Source organism: Nicotiana sylvestris, chromosome 1 (assembly GCF_000393655.2).
Source record: "Nicotiana sylvestris chromosome 1, ASM39365v2, whole genome shotgun sequence".
In the NCBI taxonomy this organism is placed as follows: domain Eukaryota; kingdom Viridiplantae; phylum Streptophyta; class Magnoliopsida; order Solanales; family Solanaceae; genus Nicotiana; species Nicotiana sylvestris.
The window spans coordinates 106,661,113-106,680,292 of NC_091057.1; the positions used below are offsets into that span (position 1 = coordinate 106,661,113).

Consider the following 19,180-nt stretch of genomic DNA (forward strand, 5'->3'; position numbering starts at 1 on the left):
TCAAAGGGGTTTACTAGGGATAATAACATTGGTTGGTAGTAGAAAACTCAAATGGGCCAAGGAGAGCCTACAATCACTTTTCAAACCAAGTAAAACTTAGGATTTCGACTTGAAACACATTCAGGGCAAGTTCTAGACCCTTCGCACGGTTACTTGGACTAGAAATAATTCATCTCATCCTTCATGCAACCGGATTGTTAAAGTGGATAGAGTCGAGGGCCTACAATGACCACATTCAAGTTTAAAGATCACTATGGTCTAATTAAACCACTCGATGATTGCCAAAGTCAACACAAGAGTCACAAAGTCACTAACTATAGCTATTTCTTTCAAAAACCTTGTCTCTAACCATAAACACGTAGTTAAGTGTGTTGGTACCAATTGAAGCATGATTGACTCTTCGAGCATGATTTAATTTTATTACTAGTACTATTATTACCTAAACATAAAAAAAATGGACTCATTCCCTTAAGAAGGTTGTCACGCCGTCCATCATTGGGACGAGTCACCCGGTTCACATAACAACTACCTTTGAAAAGAACCATGGCATTAAGAAAACCAAAGGTTTATTATCTACTAAACATAAAGAGAAGATACTAAATCAAACAAAGAAGCAAATAAGCAAAAACTACTGAAGATAGAATGAATATACATAATGAGAGAAAGAGAGAATATATACATAATAATAAAAAAGAGAATAATATCAAGTTATTACATGCCAAGTGTCTCAGAATATATCAAATATGATCAATAAACTCCACCTCCCCCCACCACCGAATAAGGATAAGCATTATCTCTAATGCTTAACAAAATAAGAGTAAAAGAGGGGAAAGAGTAAAGAAAACTCCTTATAGATCCTTGGACATCTCTGTGTCCCCATCAATGTCACTGCCTTGAGTCTCATCCAACTGAATCTCATCATCTTGAACTCTGGGTATGGTTGGGTTGGTGAATATTCGACGCACTACCTTGGCAGTGGCGACAACCAAGTCTAGCTCCTTAAACTGGCCAGCTGGTGCTACCGGTGCTGATGGTGTTGTAGGATCAGGGCCTGCATGGTGTGGGTCAATCAACATGTCAAAGGGGAGATCTCCAGCTACAACAAGCTTGGTCACATATCTCCAAAGCTTGTCCACTAACTTCTTGCTGGCTTGGGACTCTCTCGTCTTCTTTACTTCTTTTTCCCAGCTCTTCGATCACTGACTCGTGCTATACCAAAGTATCCATGATAGTGTCTGGTTTTTTAGGAGCTTCTTCAATGTCTCTTCCATGATCGGGGGAAATTGAGGTTCCTGAACGGAAGACTGTACTGCAATAGTACTGGATAAGTTAGACATCTTTGCAGTGGCTGTCTACATCCAGTTGTTGAGACTCGCCAATGTCTGGGAGACTCGTAGCACAGAAAGTGGGACAGTAGGCATGGGCACCGGCTTCAAAGTTGAGGTGGACGCTGTGGTAGGAACTGCAGTAGGGACTGAAGATGATGGTAGAGGCATAGATACATCACTAGAGGAAGGCTCGGCCGAAGTGGATGGAACATCAACTGCCTCTGCCACTACCACGACTGGCTCATCAGACTAGCCTGTGGCGGCTGATGGCTGGCCTTTTCTCTTCAGGTTGTTTGCATCCATTAGTGACCAAGATAAAGACTTCTTCAACTTCACATGTGTGTCATAATCCCTCGGCTCTACCCTCGCATCCGTGAGATATTCTGTAATAGTGTTGGATATGGGTAAGACGAGTCATCTTGCCGAGCAGTCATTGAGATGTTGGCCGATATCACGGCACCCACATTGATAGGGTACCCGACCATAATAGAAGCAACCATAACTTCCCGAGGGATTGGAAGATAAGTCTTATTCTAGCATGGGTCCAATCTGCTGTAGCCAAAGGTTTGCCACCCCTTTGCCTTAAAAATCAGAGTGCTCCGTCGATAGGAACCCCAGAGGCAATCCATGGTGTGGTGGCCCAGGTGCTGCTAGAATCTCCACTAACCAAGGTTGGGCTGCATCTCCCATTTCATACTTATCCAAATATTCGTTTGCCTCAACATCATCAAAACCCAAGTACGTGTTGAGTGTATGTTGATCAAATCTCACTTTGAGGTTACACACTTTGGTTACCTTTGTCCCCTTTTTGATATGCATCACATTAGCGTAGAATTCATGGACAAGGTACTCTTTGGTTTCCGCTACACTTTGAGTGAACCATATCCACCCCCTGCGTTCTTTGAACTGTCTCAACACTACTAGGTTATACCTCTCCAAATCTTTCAACTGAAACTGTCGCTTAAGAGTTAGCGACCTTATTGACCACTATGTACAAAAGCTGGTGATGGCGATCAGGCTAACAAAACGGTCCTTCCAAAACTCTTTCTTCTTTGATCTTTCAAGGCTGGCAGCTATAACATTTCCCCGTATGCCATCATCGGGGATATCCTAAACTGGTGTATCTTGTGCCTCGGGGTCAAGTGTAGTCGATGGCTCAAAAGCCTGACTAGCACTTTTGGATCCCCCGGAAGTGAAATGAGATGAGGATGACTCGTCCCTGAGCTGGTATCTCCTCTGCGGCCTTGACTCTACGGCCGACTGCTCTTGCATAGAGGCTGAGTTGCTCTCTGATACTTCCCTAGACGGGACATAAAATCTCATCTCTAAGAGATCTGCACCTCTCCCTCTGTCGGCTGTAGCTTTCTTTGTAATTGTTTTTCGCTGGCCGAGGGGTAAGACACTCTTGCCTTGACCCCTAGAAGGTTCACCCCTCTATTTAAAAGTGTCCTCTACCTCTAGATCGAACCATTTTCTATATCAAACAAATATGACTGTTAGTTGCAATTCAATGTTTAGACATACAAGGAGGTATGCAAGCATACACTAGAAACACAGTGAGGTTCATAGTTAAAACATGCTTGCAGAATAAGGATCTGCGGTCCACACAATTTTCTTGCGGCTGCAGATGAGGCCTTGCGGACCGCAAAATTTTGTTTTGCCGTTGCAAAAGGTGAAGTGCGGTCAGCACAATTTCTCTTGCATCCGTAACTCAGAAACCCAAAATATGCCAACTCTCTGATGATAGAGAAATGGCTCATGTGCGGCCGTAACATGTTTTCTGCGGTCCGCACAACTAGACATGCGGCAACACATTTGATTCACAAAGTGTAGACTCTCTGATGATAGTAAATGGTTGTTCTGTAGCCGCAATGGGAATTCTACGGTGCTCACATTTTACCTTGTAGCCGCAGACCCCTTCTTCCCTAATGATGCCATAGAGTCCATTTATGTGGATCACACAATTAGACCTGCAGCCGCATAATTAAAAAACTTTAAACAGTTCAGTTGGTTCATTCTAGGTTTTGCAATTTTTGTGCACAATTCGACATGGTAACATGATAGAGGCATGAAAATATGTTGACCTAGTCCCAAATGAGCATGTATTAGGTAACCCACTACAGATTTACCCCATATGAATGCACAATTGTGTTCTACTAGCAAATGGCCTAAAAATAACTAAAAATCTATAAATTAAACTAAAAATGCAAAATTCTAACAAGGAATTTAAGTATAGCAGATGTGAATGAGTGTAAGGAATGAGTGATCAAAATTGTTGGGTGTGTGGACATTTGAAATCACAATAGAGGACTATTTATTTATACTCAGAGAATGAAAAAGAGTAAGAAATGCCCTATTTCCTCTATTTATACCATTTGGCTAGTTAAGGGAAAAGAAGGTCGAGTGCGACCGCCCAATTTCAATTACGGTCCGCACTCTATTATCTGGGGCTTCATTCTTGGTTTTTTATCTGTTGTTCGTAATATTTTGTGTGTTGTCACATATTTCTTGTTGTGGTCGCAGATTTCCTCTTGCGGTCGCACATCGACCTTTTCTTTGACGGACTAAACTTCAAAGAGTTTGAATTTTCAACCTTTCATTTGTTAGGTCCGCAAGATAATTATGCGGCTACAGTGCACTATTGCTGCAACAACTAGAAATGTGCGGTCCGCAATTCTTGCAACACTTAGCCAAATTTCTGTCCACAATTCATGTAAGTCACACTCAACCCTGTAGCACACTTTAAGTTAAGTTAGCACAAAAATAACACCTAACTACAAAAGTAAAAAAGGAAAATAAACATGGGTTGCCTCCCAAGAAGTGCCTGATTTAACATCGCGGAACGATGTAGAATACGATCAATTGAAATGAATGACCGCCACGACGTGGCCATCTCCATTTTTTCCCAAATAGTGCTTCACCCGGTGACCATTAACTCGGAATACTTCATTGTTTTTGTTCTTCAAATCCAATGCACCAAAAGGTGTCACACATACGATTTCAAAAGGACCGCTCCATTTAGACTTTAGCTTTCCGGGAAACATCCTCAACCTTGAGTTAAACAACAACACAAGATTTCCCACCTTGAACTCTTTGTTCCAAATGTGTTTTTCATGAAGATATTTCATCTTTTCTTTGTATAAGGACGAACTTGCATAAGCATGATGCCGAAACTTATCCAATTTATTCAAATGTGCAACCTTCAAGTTAGCGGCTATATCCCAATCAAGGTTCAACTTCTTTAGAGCCCACATGACCTTGTGCTCAAGTTCCACCAAAAAATGAAAAGCTTTTTCGAACATCAACCGGTACGGTGACATCCCAATAGGTCTATTGTATGTTGTCTGATAACCCCATAATGCATCATCAAGCTTCTTGGACCAATCCGTCCGGTTAGCATTCATTGTTTTGGACAAAGTACTCTTTGTCTCCCGGTTGGAGACTTCCACTTGGCTTCTAGCTTGTGGATGATAGGGAGTCATGATTTTATGAGTTACACCATACGTGCTAAGTAAAGTGTCGAAAGCCTTGTTGCAGAAATGTGACCTCCCATCTCTTATAATAGCCCGTGGAGTAATAAACTTTGTGAAAATATTCTTCTTCAAGAATGCTAGCACACTTCTCGCTTCATTGTTGGGTAGATCAACGACCTCAACACATTTGGACACATAATCCACCGCGACCAAGATGTATGTGTCACACGAACTTACAAAAGGACCCATGAAGTCAATAACCCACACATCAAAAATATCAATCTCCAAAATCATAGTGATAGGCATTTTATGTTTCTTTGAGATTCCACCGGCTCGTTGACATTCATCACATCTTTTCACTAGCTCACTAACATCCTTGTAAAGAGTGGTCCAATAGAAACCACAACTTAGCAATTTGGCCGTCGTTTTTACTCCACCATGATGATCACCATATGGCGAGGAATGACAAGCCCCAATAATTTCACCTTTTTCTTCCTCTAGTACACATCTTCTAATCACTCCATCCATACAAATCCGGAAAAGGTATAGTTCATCCCAATAATAATTGTGACAATCTCATTTGAGTTTCTTCCTTTGGTTTAAAGAGAACTCATCCAGGATGATTCCACACACAAGAAAATTTCTTAGATCTGCGAACCATGGCACCTCTTCCCTTGAAATAGCCAAGAGTTGCTCATCGGGGAAGGATTCATTGATTTCAAGGCCATCATGCAGCCTCCCCTACTCCTCCAAACGAGAGAAGTGGTCCGCCAATTGATTTTCACTCCCTTTTCTATATTGGATGTCAATATCAATCTCTTGCAACAAAAGCACCGATCTCATCAACCGAGCTTTGGAGTCCTTCTTGTTCATAAGATAACAAAGTGCCACATGATCCGTGTGGACAATAACTTTTGCACCCATCAAGTACGGGTGAAACTTGTCAATTGCAAACACATTGGCAAGGAGCTTTTTTTCCGTGACGGTGTAGTTGACTTGGACACTATTTATGGTCTTACTAGCATAGTAGACCGGATGAAAAATCTTGTTGATACGTTTCCCCAAAACAACCCAACCACAACGTCACTTGAATCACACATGAGTTTAAACGGCACATTCCAATTTGAAGCGGTGATGGTGGGAGTACTTGTCAACTTGAGCTTAAACAATTCAAAAGCTCTCATGCAATCATCATTGAAGTTGAACTTAGCATCCTTGTCAAGAAGGTTGCACAATGGATTCACCACCTTAGACAAAATCTTTGATGAAGCGCCTTTAAAACTCCACGTGGCCTAAGAAACTTAGCACACCCTTCACCAAAGTTGGAGGTGTAAGTTTAGAAATCACCTCAAACTTTTCCTTGTCAACTTTAATTCCATTCTTAAAGATATTTTGGCCAAGGACAATGCCTTCCTCGACCATGAAATGACATTTCTCCCAATTGAGTACCAAATTTGTTTATTTATATCTTGCCAACACTTTATCCAAATTTGCAAGACAATCATCAAAAGAATCTCCAACCACCGAGAAGTCATCCATAAAACTTCAAGGTAGTCCTCCAAGATGTCCATGAAAATAGCCATCATACACCTTTGAAAAGTCACTGGTGTATTGCACAAACCAAATGGCATCCGCTTGGTTGTTTTCTCTTGATCTTCTAAAGCAATAAGAATTTGTTTTTAGCCCGAATACCCATCAAGAAAGCAATAGAAAGAAAGTCCGACCAATCTATCGAGCATTTGATCAAAGAAAGGAAGTGGAAAATTATCCTTCCTTGTGGCTTTGTTGAGCTTGTGATAGTCCATACACACTCTCCAACCGGTCACCGTTCATGTAGGAATCAATTCATTCTTGTCATTGGTTACCACTCTCATGATGCCTTTCTTCAAGATATATTGAACCAGAGAAGTCCACGAACTATCGGAGATGGGGTAGACAACCCCATCATCCAACCACTTGGTAATCTCCTTTTTGAAAACTTCTTGCATAGCCTCATTGAGTCTCCTTTAATGTTTAATAGATGGTTTGGCGCCTTCCTCCAATTTGATTTTATGGATGCAAAATGCAGGACTTATCCCCCGAATATCTGTCAATGTCCACCCAATAACATTTTTATCTTTTGTAGCACCGCCAATATAAAATCTACCTACACGTTAGTCAAACAAGGGGAAAGAATAACCCGTAAAGTAGAACAAGGTCCAAGAAATTCATACCAAAGATGTGGAGGCAATAACTTCAACTACAAGGTATGAGGCTCTTCAATGGAATTCTTTGTAGGAGGAGTTGTCCTATTTTCATGATCCAAGGATAAGTTTCGGGGTGCATAGTTGTACGACCCCATTCCTTGCAAGGAGTTCACACATTCCATGAATCCATCCATCTCGTCATCATCAAAGTTGAGCAAGATGGCCTCCATCATATCACCAACATTAATAATATCACTCATATAATCAACAATAACATCGGTCACAAATGAGTACACCTCACTGCTACTTGGTTTCCGCATTCACTTACACACATAGAAAACCGTTTTTTCACCACCAACCCGGAAGGTAAGTTCTCCGACTTCAACATCACAAAGAGCCTTCCCCGTAGCAAGGAAAGGTCTTCCAAGAATAATCGACACTTTATAATCAACCTCACAATCTAGAATGATAAAATTTGTGGGAAGAATGACTTTATCAACACGAACCAAGACATCTTCAATCACTCCCAAAGGTCTTTTCATAGTATGATCGACCATTTGCAATCTTATAAAGGTGGGCCTTGGTTGCCCAATTCCCAACATCTTGAAAACCAAATAGGGCATCAAATTGATACTTGCCTAAAGATCCCAAAGAGCTTTAGTAAGTTCAGCACTTCCAATTGTACAAGGAATCATGAAAGCGCTGGGATCCTCTAACTTAGGAGCCATTGAATGCACAATTGCACTCACTTGATGAGTGACTTTGATGGTTTCAAAATTCATTGACCGCTTCTTTGTCACGAGATCCTTCAAAAACTTTGCATAGCCGGGCATTTGTTCCAAAGCTTCAACTAATGGCACATTGATTGAGACACTCTTCATCATTTAAATGAACTACTTCAATTGATTCTCACCATTTTTCTTGGTGAGTCCTTAAGGGTATGGACGTGGAGTCTTATGCAATGGTGTCGTATCCCTTTGCACTACCGGTTTTGGTATGTAATTAATGTGATCCCTAGACGGTCTCACCTCCTCTTGAGTCTCTTCCACACCGTCATCAATATCAATCTGAACTTCATCATTTGATTGCACCACATTGTTTGGGATATCTTCTTATTGTATCATTTGCTCATCATCCACAAGTTGCCTTTTACTTGAGGTGGGTGCATTCCCACCTTTTCCACCTCTTGTAGTAAGGCCATTACATGCCCTGTGTTGTTTCCACCCTTTGGGTTTACCACCGGGTCACTTGGTAGTACCCCATTAGGATGAGTATTTAGAGTTTGAGAGATTTGCCCCATTTGAACTTCTAAATTGCGAATTGATGTGTTGTGTGAGGCAAGTTGGACGTTCGAATCAGCATTCTTCTGCATCATTTGCTTGAACATATTCTCAATACGCCCCATTTCATTATTTGAATAACTTGGACAATGGGAAGGATAAGAAGGGGGGTTGCTCGGTTGTTGATACATCGGTGCCTTTGAAAACCTGACTCCTGGTTGCCTTGATTATTGTTCTATCTACCTTGATTGTTACTCCCCCCTAATTTCCTTGATATTGCCACTCCGATTTCCTTGATTTTTGTTGTTATGCCAATTCCCTTTATTGTTGCCACCACTCCAATTTCCTTGGTTGTTAGAATTCCAATTTCCTTGATTATTTTGAGGTCGCTATTGTTGTTGGTTTGGGCCTTGGAACTTGTTTCTTTGCCCTTGAAAATTGTTCACATATTCCACCTCCTCTTCTTGTTCATTGTAAGAATCATCTTGAACAAAACAAATATCCTCTTGCACATAATTATCCACTTGATTTTGCACTTGTGGATCCTTGGTCCTTCTCTTGTTTACCATCATGTTCACCCATTCCATGGCATTGACTTGCTTAGGATTTTTCACTTGTTAAAGTTGAGCCATTTCTAGTTGATTCATGGTGGTAGTCAATTCGGCAATGGCTTGCCTATGGTCATGCAACTCTTTGTGAAGGTGGATCATGTTCGGATCACCTTGTGGGACATTAGCCCGGGATTGCCACTCGATGATGTTTCTGCCATTTCATCCAAAATCTCACATGCCTCCACATAAGGCGTAGTCATAAGTTTCCACAGACAAGTTGATTCACTACACATTGGTTGGTCGGGTTAATCCCATGATAGAAGGTTTGTTGAATCATGTTTTTCGTCATATCATTGTTGGGACATTCCTTGACCATTGTTCTATACTTATCCCATATCTCGTGTAGTGTTTCATTGGGCTCTTGCTTGAATGCCAAAATCTCATCTCAAAGTGTAGCCATATGACAAGGAGAGAATAACTTAGCAATAAATTTCTACGTCAACTCATCCCAAGTACGAATGGAATGGTTCGGTAGTTGTTCCAACCAATCTAAAGCTTTCCCCCGTAGAGAAAAGGGAAAAGCCCTTAGCTGCAATGTATCCTCGGAGATATTTGTTTATTTGTTCACCTAACAATTGTCCACAAACCCCTTCAGATGTTTATATGCATTTTGACTTAGAGCACCAGTGAAGAAACCCCGTTGCTCTAGCAAAGTAAGCATCACATTGGTGATTTAAAAGTTGTCCGCCCTAATACGGGGGAAGGGGGAGGGGAGGACTATTGCACTAGCATACCCTTTACTAGGTAACACTTGGTATGGAGCCACTCTTGGTAGAGGTAGAGGTAGAGCAGAGATATTGTCATGAGGCGCTCGACCTCTTCTATTTGCTTGAGGTTCAAGAGGAACCTCATCAACTTGCTCATTGCCGACGTCCACATCCCCCAAAGGCGTATTTTTGAGTTCATTATTTGCTGCCATAATTGTATCTAAAATTGTTTCACACAAGTTAGTAACAACTGAAGGAAAAGAAGATATCCCAAAAACAAACCCAAATATATAGCTAACACCGTTTTTGATTCCCCGACAACGACGCTAAAAATTGATCATGTCCAAATCACACCTCAAAAGAGATATGAAACGCTTGTATGCAATAATAAATACCCAACTAGGAGTTAGGATGGGAGTTAGGGGTACAAATTTGAAATGACCAATTAGATTATTTAGATTGCACTTCCACAACAAGGTTTTGTTTTCAATTTCTACTGTTAATCTAATAATTGAAAGATAAAGAAAATAGACTAGACATAAATGTTTTTAAGGTGTTTTCCAAATGGGTAAAAGGTCTAGGGTTGTGACCATAACCTAGCTGTTTGCCTAATGGGATAAAGACGTTAATACTTGTTTTGTTGTTTGAGGTGTATTATAGCTCAAAACTCTACATTACCCACTCAATACCTCTCGGTCAGAGAGTGATTTTGCCTAATTTAGTTTTCTCAAGAACAAATGCATATCAACCAAAACAGTTGATAAGAGCTCAAGTCGAGTTATTACTATCTCTAGGTTGAACCCTTTAATTAGGTTAATCAATCTTTCAATTGACCAAATTCCTTGTTAGCTAAGTTATCCTAGACTAGGTCCCTCTTTATCAAGTAGAGACTAAGTCAAATAGGCATAAATCAATGTGTACAACCATTAACTCTATAATTATAGCATGAACTAAGCTAAATAATCAACACTTAATCATAAACAAGCACTAAATTAATCACCCGTAAGGTTTACACACTAGGGTTGGGTCACAACCTTAGTAGAAGTCTAGCTACTCCTAATAGAAATTACAGAAAATAGAGAAGAAAAGCTAATTAAACTCATAATGGAAGATTAAAATAAAGAAATCTAATGTTAAAACACCACAATAATGTAAACCTTCCTAATATAGTAAAGAAAAACGGCTACAACTACTTCAAATATTCAAACTTGACCTAATTTTGTGAAACTCGTCTATTTATACAAGACTAAAAATCTCGACAAGAATGCCCCTGGGGAGGTTCTTCAGCCGCACAATTCCATGTGCAGTCCGCAGATGTCTTCAGCTGGCAGGAAGTGGAGTTCTACAGCCGCACATTTCTAAACTGTGGTCGTGAGGCAGTCCACACATTTCTGAACTGCGACTGCTAGGCAATCGTCTGTGGCCTCACAATTCTTGTGCGGTCCGCACTTTACAAGGACATTAGTACTTGGTTTTAGCATACTCTCTGAACTTTGCATCTTAATCAGTAAAAACCTAGATTTGCGGCCTCATAATTCATGTGCATACCACACATTTCTAAAAGTCCTGTTGGAATTTCCTTTTTGGCTTGCGGCCGCAGATGGAATTCTGCGTTCTGCAATTTCTTCCGCAACCATAGAACTCCTTCTGCAGACCGTACTTTTGTGATTCTGCGTCCTTTATTGCCTTGTGCTTCAGAACACTCTTCTTTTTTATTCGGATTTCATCTCAGGAGACCAAACTTCCAGAATTCCTGCAATTTTGCACAATTTCATTAGTTTCAGGAGCACAATTCAATACCTTTGGACTAAAACAAAAGTTAAAAGGTGCTAATAAGCAGTCAAAATCCCCACTTATCACCTACCCATAGATGTCCAGCCCACCTTAAGCCCAACAACATACCAGCCCACCATCCCCTCCACCGTCAGCCCAACAAATATCTCCAAACCATCGTCCACCAAGCAAATTCACATCCTTTATGTCGCCCACATGCAACACAAATTCTTTTACCATTTAAGTGCAAAACCTTTTTACTGACTCAGCTCCACATGTCACACTCAATACCCTTATGCCACCCCCTATTTGTCCAGTTAACTCATACATCACCCTTCAACCACCTGACACAAAAGACCAACCCACCTTAATTTCATATTCAATAGAAACTTTGGTCCAATTAATCAATACTCCTAAATAACACTTCTCCAAATATAATACTTCATCCTCCCAATTACATAATTTCCATGCAACATGCTCCTCTCTTTCAACTCTAATTACTTCAACATACCCATACTCTACTTCTATTACTCCAACTCACTTAATGTCATCTGTACCTTCCTCTATTCATGGACCAACACCAACCACCTTATCCTCCACCGACCCTGTTCATCACTAAAAATACCTCGGACCTCCTCCCCACAGTCATTGGTTGGAATAGGGTCTCACCGGTTAAGCCCTCCTATTTTCCCTAACAATCAATGATCAAGAGATCATAGTGGTTCTATAAAACTTCTCCTACCTAGCACAATTTGTGTCAGAAGGCATGAGACTAGGCATGGATGCCTTTGGTAAGTCTCACTGGTCGATGAACGCTCTACCACCATGCACTCTACACCTTATTATGGAAATTCCTTTCTACAACCCCCCCCTGCTAGGACCAATATTCTCCCCTTGGAATACTCAACTAACAATATCCTTACCGATGGACCTAATGATGCTTTTACACAAACCTCTGAACACTCTACTTACCTTTCCAGCCTGATCTTTCCACCCCAATCATTGTCTTTTGAACCTGACGCAACAACCTAACAACATGACCTAGCATCCACCCTATTAGAAATGAGAGAGACAAGAACCTCTCGTGAAACTCTCAACGACCTTCACAGCTAGAGGCGGATCAGGAATTTAACTTTATGGGTTCAAGATTTCAAATTCTAGGACAAACCTCAAGGTACTATACAATAATAGTCGAACCATGTACGAGTGTTAATATTCCATATATTTAAAAAGTACTGAATCACTAAGCATAACATATATTAAGTAAATATACCCATTACAATTGTGCCTGACGACTTGTCATGTTTTGAAAACGATCTTTGATCGCATTATTAGATATACTTTAAAATACTTCATCTTCTATATAACAAACTAAACAGACATTTATAAACTCATCACCAATTCTGGTACGCAAATCATTTTTGATGTATTTTATTGAAGAAAAAGCTCTTTCTGCCGTTGCAGTAGCGACAGGCAATATCAAACTCAACTTCACAAGCAAATAAATAAGTCCCCAAATCTTGTGCAACTCTGTTTCAACTAGTGTTTCTGAAAGATCTCCAAGCCCTTTCAAGTTAGAGAAATAAATGTCTTCTCTTACATAAAAAATATAGTTGTCAAGCTCGTAGCTAAGATCATCAAGCTTGGAAATACTATACTCATGAGCATAAAGTTTAGCAAGCTTCATAATTCTTTCTTTATCATAATTTGCAGAAAAATTATTCGGACTCAAACAAGCCATACCAAGAAGTATATAACTATTCACTGCATCAAAATGACTATTAAGTTCTGAAAGTTGCAAATCAATGAAAACATTAAAAATGTCTATACGCAAATGATGAGAATATGTCACACTTGAACTCCTAACTTTTGACTTTCCAAGATGATAATTCTTATCCATTTCAAGGATCACAATACCATGCTTGGCACAAAATGAAGAGGCAATAGCTATCAAAGATTCTCATTTAGACTCTCTCATTGATTGCAATTGGCTCTCGGCAAAACCAATGAGCTTCATAACATTTACACTATTGATCTTTTCTTTGCAAAACGATATTCAAATCGCTTGTAATTGAAATACTAGTAACATCAAAATGCATAAACTCAATCGATCTGATGTCATTCACTAGATTTTTTGCCATTGATCTCTCAAGTTAATCTGCACCCTCATTTGCAAGAACTTCAAGAACATGAATAATTGACGAGAATAATGCAATAAAGTTACGCACTGTCTTAACATGAGATCCCCAATGGGTATCTCCTGTCCTTTGAAGTCCAAGTTCTTGATTTTGTCCACTTTCCATATCAACTTTACCAAGCACAAGCAATTCCTCTAGTTTTTGTGCTTCATCCTCTCGGAGCATCTCCCTGCTTAAAAGAACTTCCAATAGTATTCAAGACATTAGCAACAATATCAAAACAATTGATCCACACCATATTGTTTCTTTTCAATAGCTACAAGAGTCATATGCAATTGATGAGCAAAACAATGTATGCAATAAGATGAAGGAGTATCTTTCAATATTAATGTTTTAAGCCTATTGATTTCTCCTTGCATATTACTAGCTCCTTCATAACAATGTCCCCGTATTTGTGATCGACTTAATGAATGCTCTAAAAGCAAAGAATGGATTTCCTTTTGCAATGACAATGCAGTTGTGTCTTTAGCATGAACAGTACTAAGGAATTGCTCTATAAGTTTTCCCTCTTTATTGACATATCTCAGAACAAGAGTCATTTGTTCCTTATGAGAGACATCCTTAGATTAATAAACCAATATTCCAAAATAATCTCCATTCATCTCTTCAACAATTGGTTTCATTGTTTCTTTTGCACAAGCATTTACAATCTCTTTTGGGATATTTGGAGCAGTCATCATATTATTCCATGAAGCATTCCTAACACAACTTTTTTCACTTCATCATCTCTATCCTGCATACCACTGCGAGAGATCTAGAATGTTTTCTTTTTTTTTTATAGATGTTCCACCTTCATTACTGCCTCGAAAAGGCAATCCTTGTTTTAGGAGAAATCTTGCTACATCAATCGAAGCAGTCAACCGAAGTCGATACTCATTTTTAGCTTTCTCAGACTGCTTGTCAAAAGAGGTTAAAATTGATTGTTCTTGATTTATCAAATCTCTTATCATTTTGAAACATCGATTGTGAAGACTATTAACTTCACCAATATATGTATTAAGCCTTTTTGTAGCTTTATTACAAACTTTAAAACCACTCTTTGTGAAAGAATCCCCAACCTTTCCATGTCCTCCATGCTCATTTTTAAATAAGTAGCAACATAGGCAAAATGTTGCATCAACTTTAATACTATATTATAACCAACCCGAATATGAAGTGTTAACCCACTTGGGATTACATTGGCGCATTAGTCCACCAAAATTTCTTTTTGGAAACTTATGATTAAGAATTTGACTGTCATGACCCAAAATCCACTAGTCGTGATGGCACCTAACCCAACCTGCTAGGTAAGCCAACTGACATCTATCCAGTTTCAATAATATTTAATAGAATACTTAATCAAAATAAATTATCAAAATCTTATACACTTTGTATATGTGCGAAATTGGGAGGCCCGATTTCACGGTCACTGCACCACTCCCTTAGCCTCAAAAAGGCCCCGAAGATCCGGGGACACGGCTAGAGGCTTCTACCTCGAAGGATCTTCACACTCGACCTCGACGCAACATGAGTCAGTGGTTATCGAGGGTAAGCGAGAAGTTCCCTAGGTGTGTGGTCCGAACTGGCGTCACCTGCAAGAATAGTACCAGTCTGCACCAGATTACTAGGTAGCTGTGCCAGCTATCTTACTTTGTAATAAATGCATTTGTACTTTGTTGGGATTCTCCCTTATATATAAAGGAGTTCCTTGTCATTTTTAGGGGGATCTGATACTCAATATAAAAAATACATGAACATTCTCTCTACTCTCTAACATGTTCTCTTGATCTCATTGCCCCCATTTATTGCTTGTATTCATTGTGTTCTATTTATTGTTCTTCATTTATTGCTAATCATTGATCATAAAGAGCCATCATTGTAGCTCTCATAACTGTTAATCCTCCCCCGATTGCCTTAAGTCGGCCACCAAACTCGACCTCGAGGCCTCATATACGCCAGCTTGAGGCCCAGATCTCCAGCTATTTGGTTTGACTATCACATCGTTTTCAAGCTACAATATTGCTTTCAAATCTTTTACTTAGCATCCATTGCCTAACAACTAGCATAAAAATAGATCACGGATTTTTAGAACAACAAAATCAAATTTAATTATAATTACCATTTTCTTGGTAAATAGTTTGGCGTCCACAATGGGGCAAAAAATAATAGTGATTATTTTCTTGCTGGTTTGCTGCACAAAATAAATTATCTTTCACGCATTTTCTTGTCCAAGATCTTTGATTTCAGGTCAAGATGCCTAAACTAGTAAATGTACCTGAAAAAAAATAGCCTCAAAGACTGTGGAAAGGGCAGTATGGTTACTCCAGGTATGGGTGTGCCACCGCAAAATCCTGAGAGTGTACCGGAACTGATTCCTGAGGGTATGACCTTATGCAACACCCAATACGTTAACACCAGTCCTCACATTAAGAAGAGCGCATGTCGAGGGCTTCAACGGGAAACCCAGAAAAATCCGACCTGGGCAAAAAGAGAGATTCCTCATCATGACGTTCATATGATCATCGGGGGGACCGATATTCCCTAAGGACCCATGATCAAATGGATAAAAATATCCGCTGTAATAGAAGGGCCAATTCGAGGCCGCATGACCAAAGACACCCTTGCATTCAACGAAGAGGATTTTAAGACCTTGACGCAACCACATAACGACATACTGGTAGTTTCATTTCTTTTAACTAACATTCAAATTAAATGTGTGCTCGCGGATCTAGGTAGCTCGGCCAACGTAATCAGGTCAAAGGTAGTAGAACAGCTTGGGTTCCTCGATCAGATCGTACCCACCTCCCGGGTCCTCCACGGCTTCAACATGGCTGGCAAAGTAACGAAAGGAGAGATCGCCCTCCCGGTTGACATGTCCGGTACCGTTCGGAACACCAAGCTCCATATCATCGGTGGTGACATGAGGTACAACGCACTGCTTAGCAAGCCGTGGATACATAGCATGCGGGTAGTACCGTCAACTCTACACCAGATGATGAAGTTTCCAACAAATGACGGAATAACAACCGTATATGGAGAACAACATGCAGCAAAACAAATGTTCGCAGTTCACTGAGAGGCGTCGAATACTATACACTCTACCTCAGATGAGTCGGGAAGCATATAGACCTCCGAGGGTAATGAAGAAGATTTCCTCGCTCCTTGAATTTTTGTTGCCCCCGAAGAGTCGGATGCAACGAAATTGACAGTTGAAGAACTGGAGCAAGCTATTTTGGTCGAACATCTCCCAGAATGGAAGGTATACCTGGGAACGGGATTAACCCCCGAACTCAAGAAAAAAATCATTCAATTCCTTATTAATAACATTGGCTGTTTCGCTTGGTCCCACTTAGATATGACAGGAATCCCACCAGCAATAACAACCCATCGACTAAGTGTCGACCCCAGATTCAAACCAGTGAAGCAAAAAAGAAGGCCCCAGTCCGAAGTAAAGTATGCATTCATCAAGGACGAGGTAACAAAACTCCTTAAAATAAGGTCCATTAGAGAGATAAAGTACCCCGAATGGCAGTCCAATGTAGTGGTTGTGCCTAAAAAGGAAATAAGTTAAGAATGTGCGTATATTATAAAGACTTAAATAAGGCATGCCCCAAGGATTCGTTCCCATTGTTTAAAATTCACCTTCTGGTCGATGCCAGGAGCGGCCACGAGACCCTCACTTTTCTCGATGCCTACTTGGGGTATAATCAAATTCAGATCAACCCCGAAGTTAGGGAAAAGACTTCATTTATCACAAAGTATGGTACTTACTGTTACAATGTAATGCCCCTCGGGCTGAAAAATTGCAGGGGCTACGTACCAATGTCTAGTCAATAAAATGTTCAAGCATCAAATAGGTAAATCCATGGAAGTTTGTATTGATGACATGATAGTTAAGTCCCTGCGTGCAGAGGACAATTTGACTCATTTGCAGGAAACATTCGACATCCTCAGAAGTTACAACATGAAGCTTAACCCCGAGAAATGTGCCTTCGAAGTGGGTTTGAGCAAATTCTTAGGCATCATGGTATCAAATAGGGGGATAGAGATAAACATCGACAAAATCAATGCCATTGAAGAAATCACGGTAATAAATAATGTAAAGGCCATGCAACGGCTGACAGGGCAGATAGCGGCTCTCGGCAGATTCATATCAAGGTCATCAAATAGGAGTCATCATTTCTTCTCTTTACTAAAAAAAAAGAATATTCGAATGGACTCTAGAATCCCAACACGCCTTGGATGAGTTGTAGCGATATCTGACTAGTCCGTCTTTGCTCCACACACCAAAGAGGATGAAACGCTGTATTTATACCTGGTCGTATCCGAGATAGCGGTGAACGGTGTACTAGTTCGAGAAGAGCAAGGTACACAATTCCCTATTTATTATATAAATTGGACCCTGGGGATGCCGAAACTAGGTATCTGCACCTAGAAAAATTAGCTCTTGCGTTAATAAGTGCATCGCAAAAACTGAAACCTCATTTCAATGCCATCGTAATTGCATTTTAACAACGTACCCTCTCTGAAGAATATTGCATAAGCCCGAACTATCGGGCCGATTGGCCAAATGGACCATCAAACTCGGGGGTATGATATCGAGTATCAACCCTAAACGACTATCAAGTCCCAAATTCTGGCGGACATCATGGCCGACTTCTCACTCTCTCTCATTCCCAAGGTAGAAAAGGAACTTCACTAAAAATGGGCACATCTTCCGGGGTGTGGACCTTGTTCACTGACGGTGCCTCAAACGTGAGAGGATCCATACTTAGTATAGTCTTGAAGCCACCTACGGGTGGCATAATCAGGCAATCTATAAAAGTTGCAAGATTGACTAACAATGAATCCGAGTATAAGGTTATGATTGCAAGTCTGGAATTGGCCAAAATCCTGGAAGCTGAGATCGTCGAAGAAAAATGCGAGTCACTTCTGGTAGTAAATTAGGTAAATGGGAGCTTCGAGGTCCGAGAAGACAGCAAAGATACTTGGACAAAATCCAAGTCACATTACGTCGTTTTAAAGAATGGACCCTAGTCCACATACCTCAATAGCAGAACAGCGAGGCCAATGCCCTTGCATACCTAAGATCATCTGTTGAAGAAGATGACCTACTCCTCGGGGCTGTTGTTCAAATATCCAAATCAGTGGTGGAGGGAGGTCATGCCGAGTTTAATTCCACTAGCCTAACATTGGACTGGAGAAATAAATATATTGACTATTTGAAAGATGTGAGACTACCCACGGATCCAAAGGAATCGAGGGCCCTGCGAACCAAAGCACCCGACTCTCGCTTGACAAAAATGAGACTCTGTACAGAAGAACTTTCTATGTACTCCGAGAAATTCAGGAGGGTACTTGCGGAAACCACTCCGGCGCCGATTCCTTAGTCTGAAAGGTGATCAGGGTAGGCTACTACTGGTAAAACATGAAAAAAGACACCAAGGAATTCGTTCGAAAGTGAGACAAATGCCAGAGATTTTCCCCTATGATTCACCAACCCGATGAACAACTACATTCGGTCTTATCGCCGTGGCTGTTCATGAAATGAGGAATGGACATCGTTGGACCCCTACCAATGGCACCGGGTAAAACTAAATTTATTTTATTTATGACTGACTATTCCTTGAAATGGGTGGAAACGC

General features: G+C 40.4%; 3 protein-coding genes across 3 annotated transcripts; all 3 read right to left on the reverse strand.

Moving 5' to 3' along the window:
- Positions 1-12,700: 12,700 nt before the first annotated feature.
- Positions 12,701-13,258, reverse strand: LOC138872850 (uncharacterized). Its single transcript, XM_070151274.1, has one exon. The coding sequence runs from the start codon at positions 13,256-13,258 to the stop codon at positions 12,701-12,703; it is 558 nt and encodes a 185-aa protein (XP_070007375.1).
- A 253-nt stretch (positions 13,259-13,511) lies between these two features.
- Positions 13,512-14,095, reverse strand: LOC138872858 (uncharacterized). The gene is made up of 2 exons (XM_070151281.1): positions 13,779-14,095; positions 13,512-13,725 (listed from the first exon to the last, which is right to left on the reverse strand). The coding sequence occupies exons 1-2, from the start codon at positions 14,093-14,095 to the stop codon at positions 13,512-13,514; spliced, it is 531 nt and encodes a 176-aa protein (XP_070007382.1).
- Positions 14,096-14,122: 27 nt separating this feature from the next.
- Positions 14,123-14,506, reverse strand: LOC138872867 (uncharacterized). Its single transcript, XM_070151288.1, has 2 exons — positions 14,298-14,506; positions 14,123-14,255 (listed from the first exon to the last, which is right to left on the reverse strand). The coding sequence occupies exons 1-2, from the start codon at positions 14,504-14,506 to the stop codon at positions 14,123-14,125; spliced, it is 342 nt and encodes a 113-aa protein (XP_070007389.1).
- Positions 14,507-19,180: the final 4,674 nt, after the last annotated feature.

What these genes read in the sequence shown, in the direction of transcription:
- LOC138872850 (XM_070151274.1), bottom strand. Translation starts at nt 13,258, where the DNA reads ATGGATAAGAATTATCATCTTGGAAAGTCAAAAGTTAGGAGTTCAAGT.
- LOC138872858 (XM_070151281.1), bottom strand. Translation starts at nt 14,095, where the DNA reads ATGACTCTTGTTCTGAGATATGTCAATAAAGAGGGAAAACTTATAGAG. An exon ending in CAATATGGTGTGGATCAATT is followed by an intron (nt 13,726 to 13,778) that starts GTTTTGATATTG and finishes TCTTTTAAGCAG; the next exon opens with GGAGATGCTCCGAGAGGATG.
- LOC138872867 (XM_070151288.1), bottom strand. Translation starts at nt 14,506, where the DNA reads ATGATAAGAGATTTGATAAATCAAGAACAATCAATTTTAACCTCTTTT. An exon ending in ATTCTAGATCTCTCGCAGTG is followed by an intron (nt 14,256 to 14,297) that starts GTATGCAGGATA and finishes AAGTTGTGTTAG; the next exon opens with GAATGCTTCATGGAATAATA.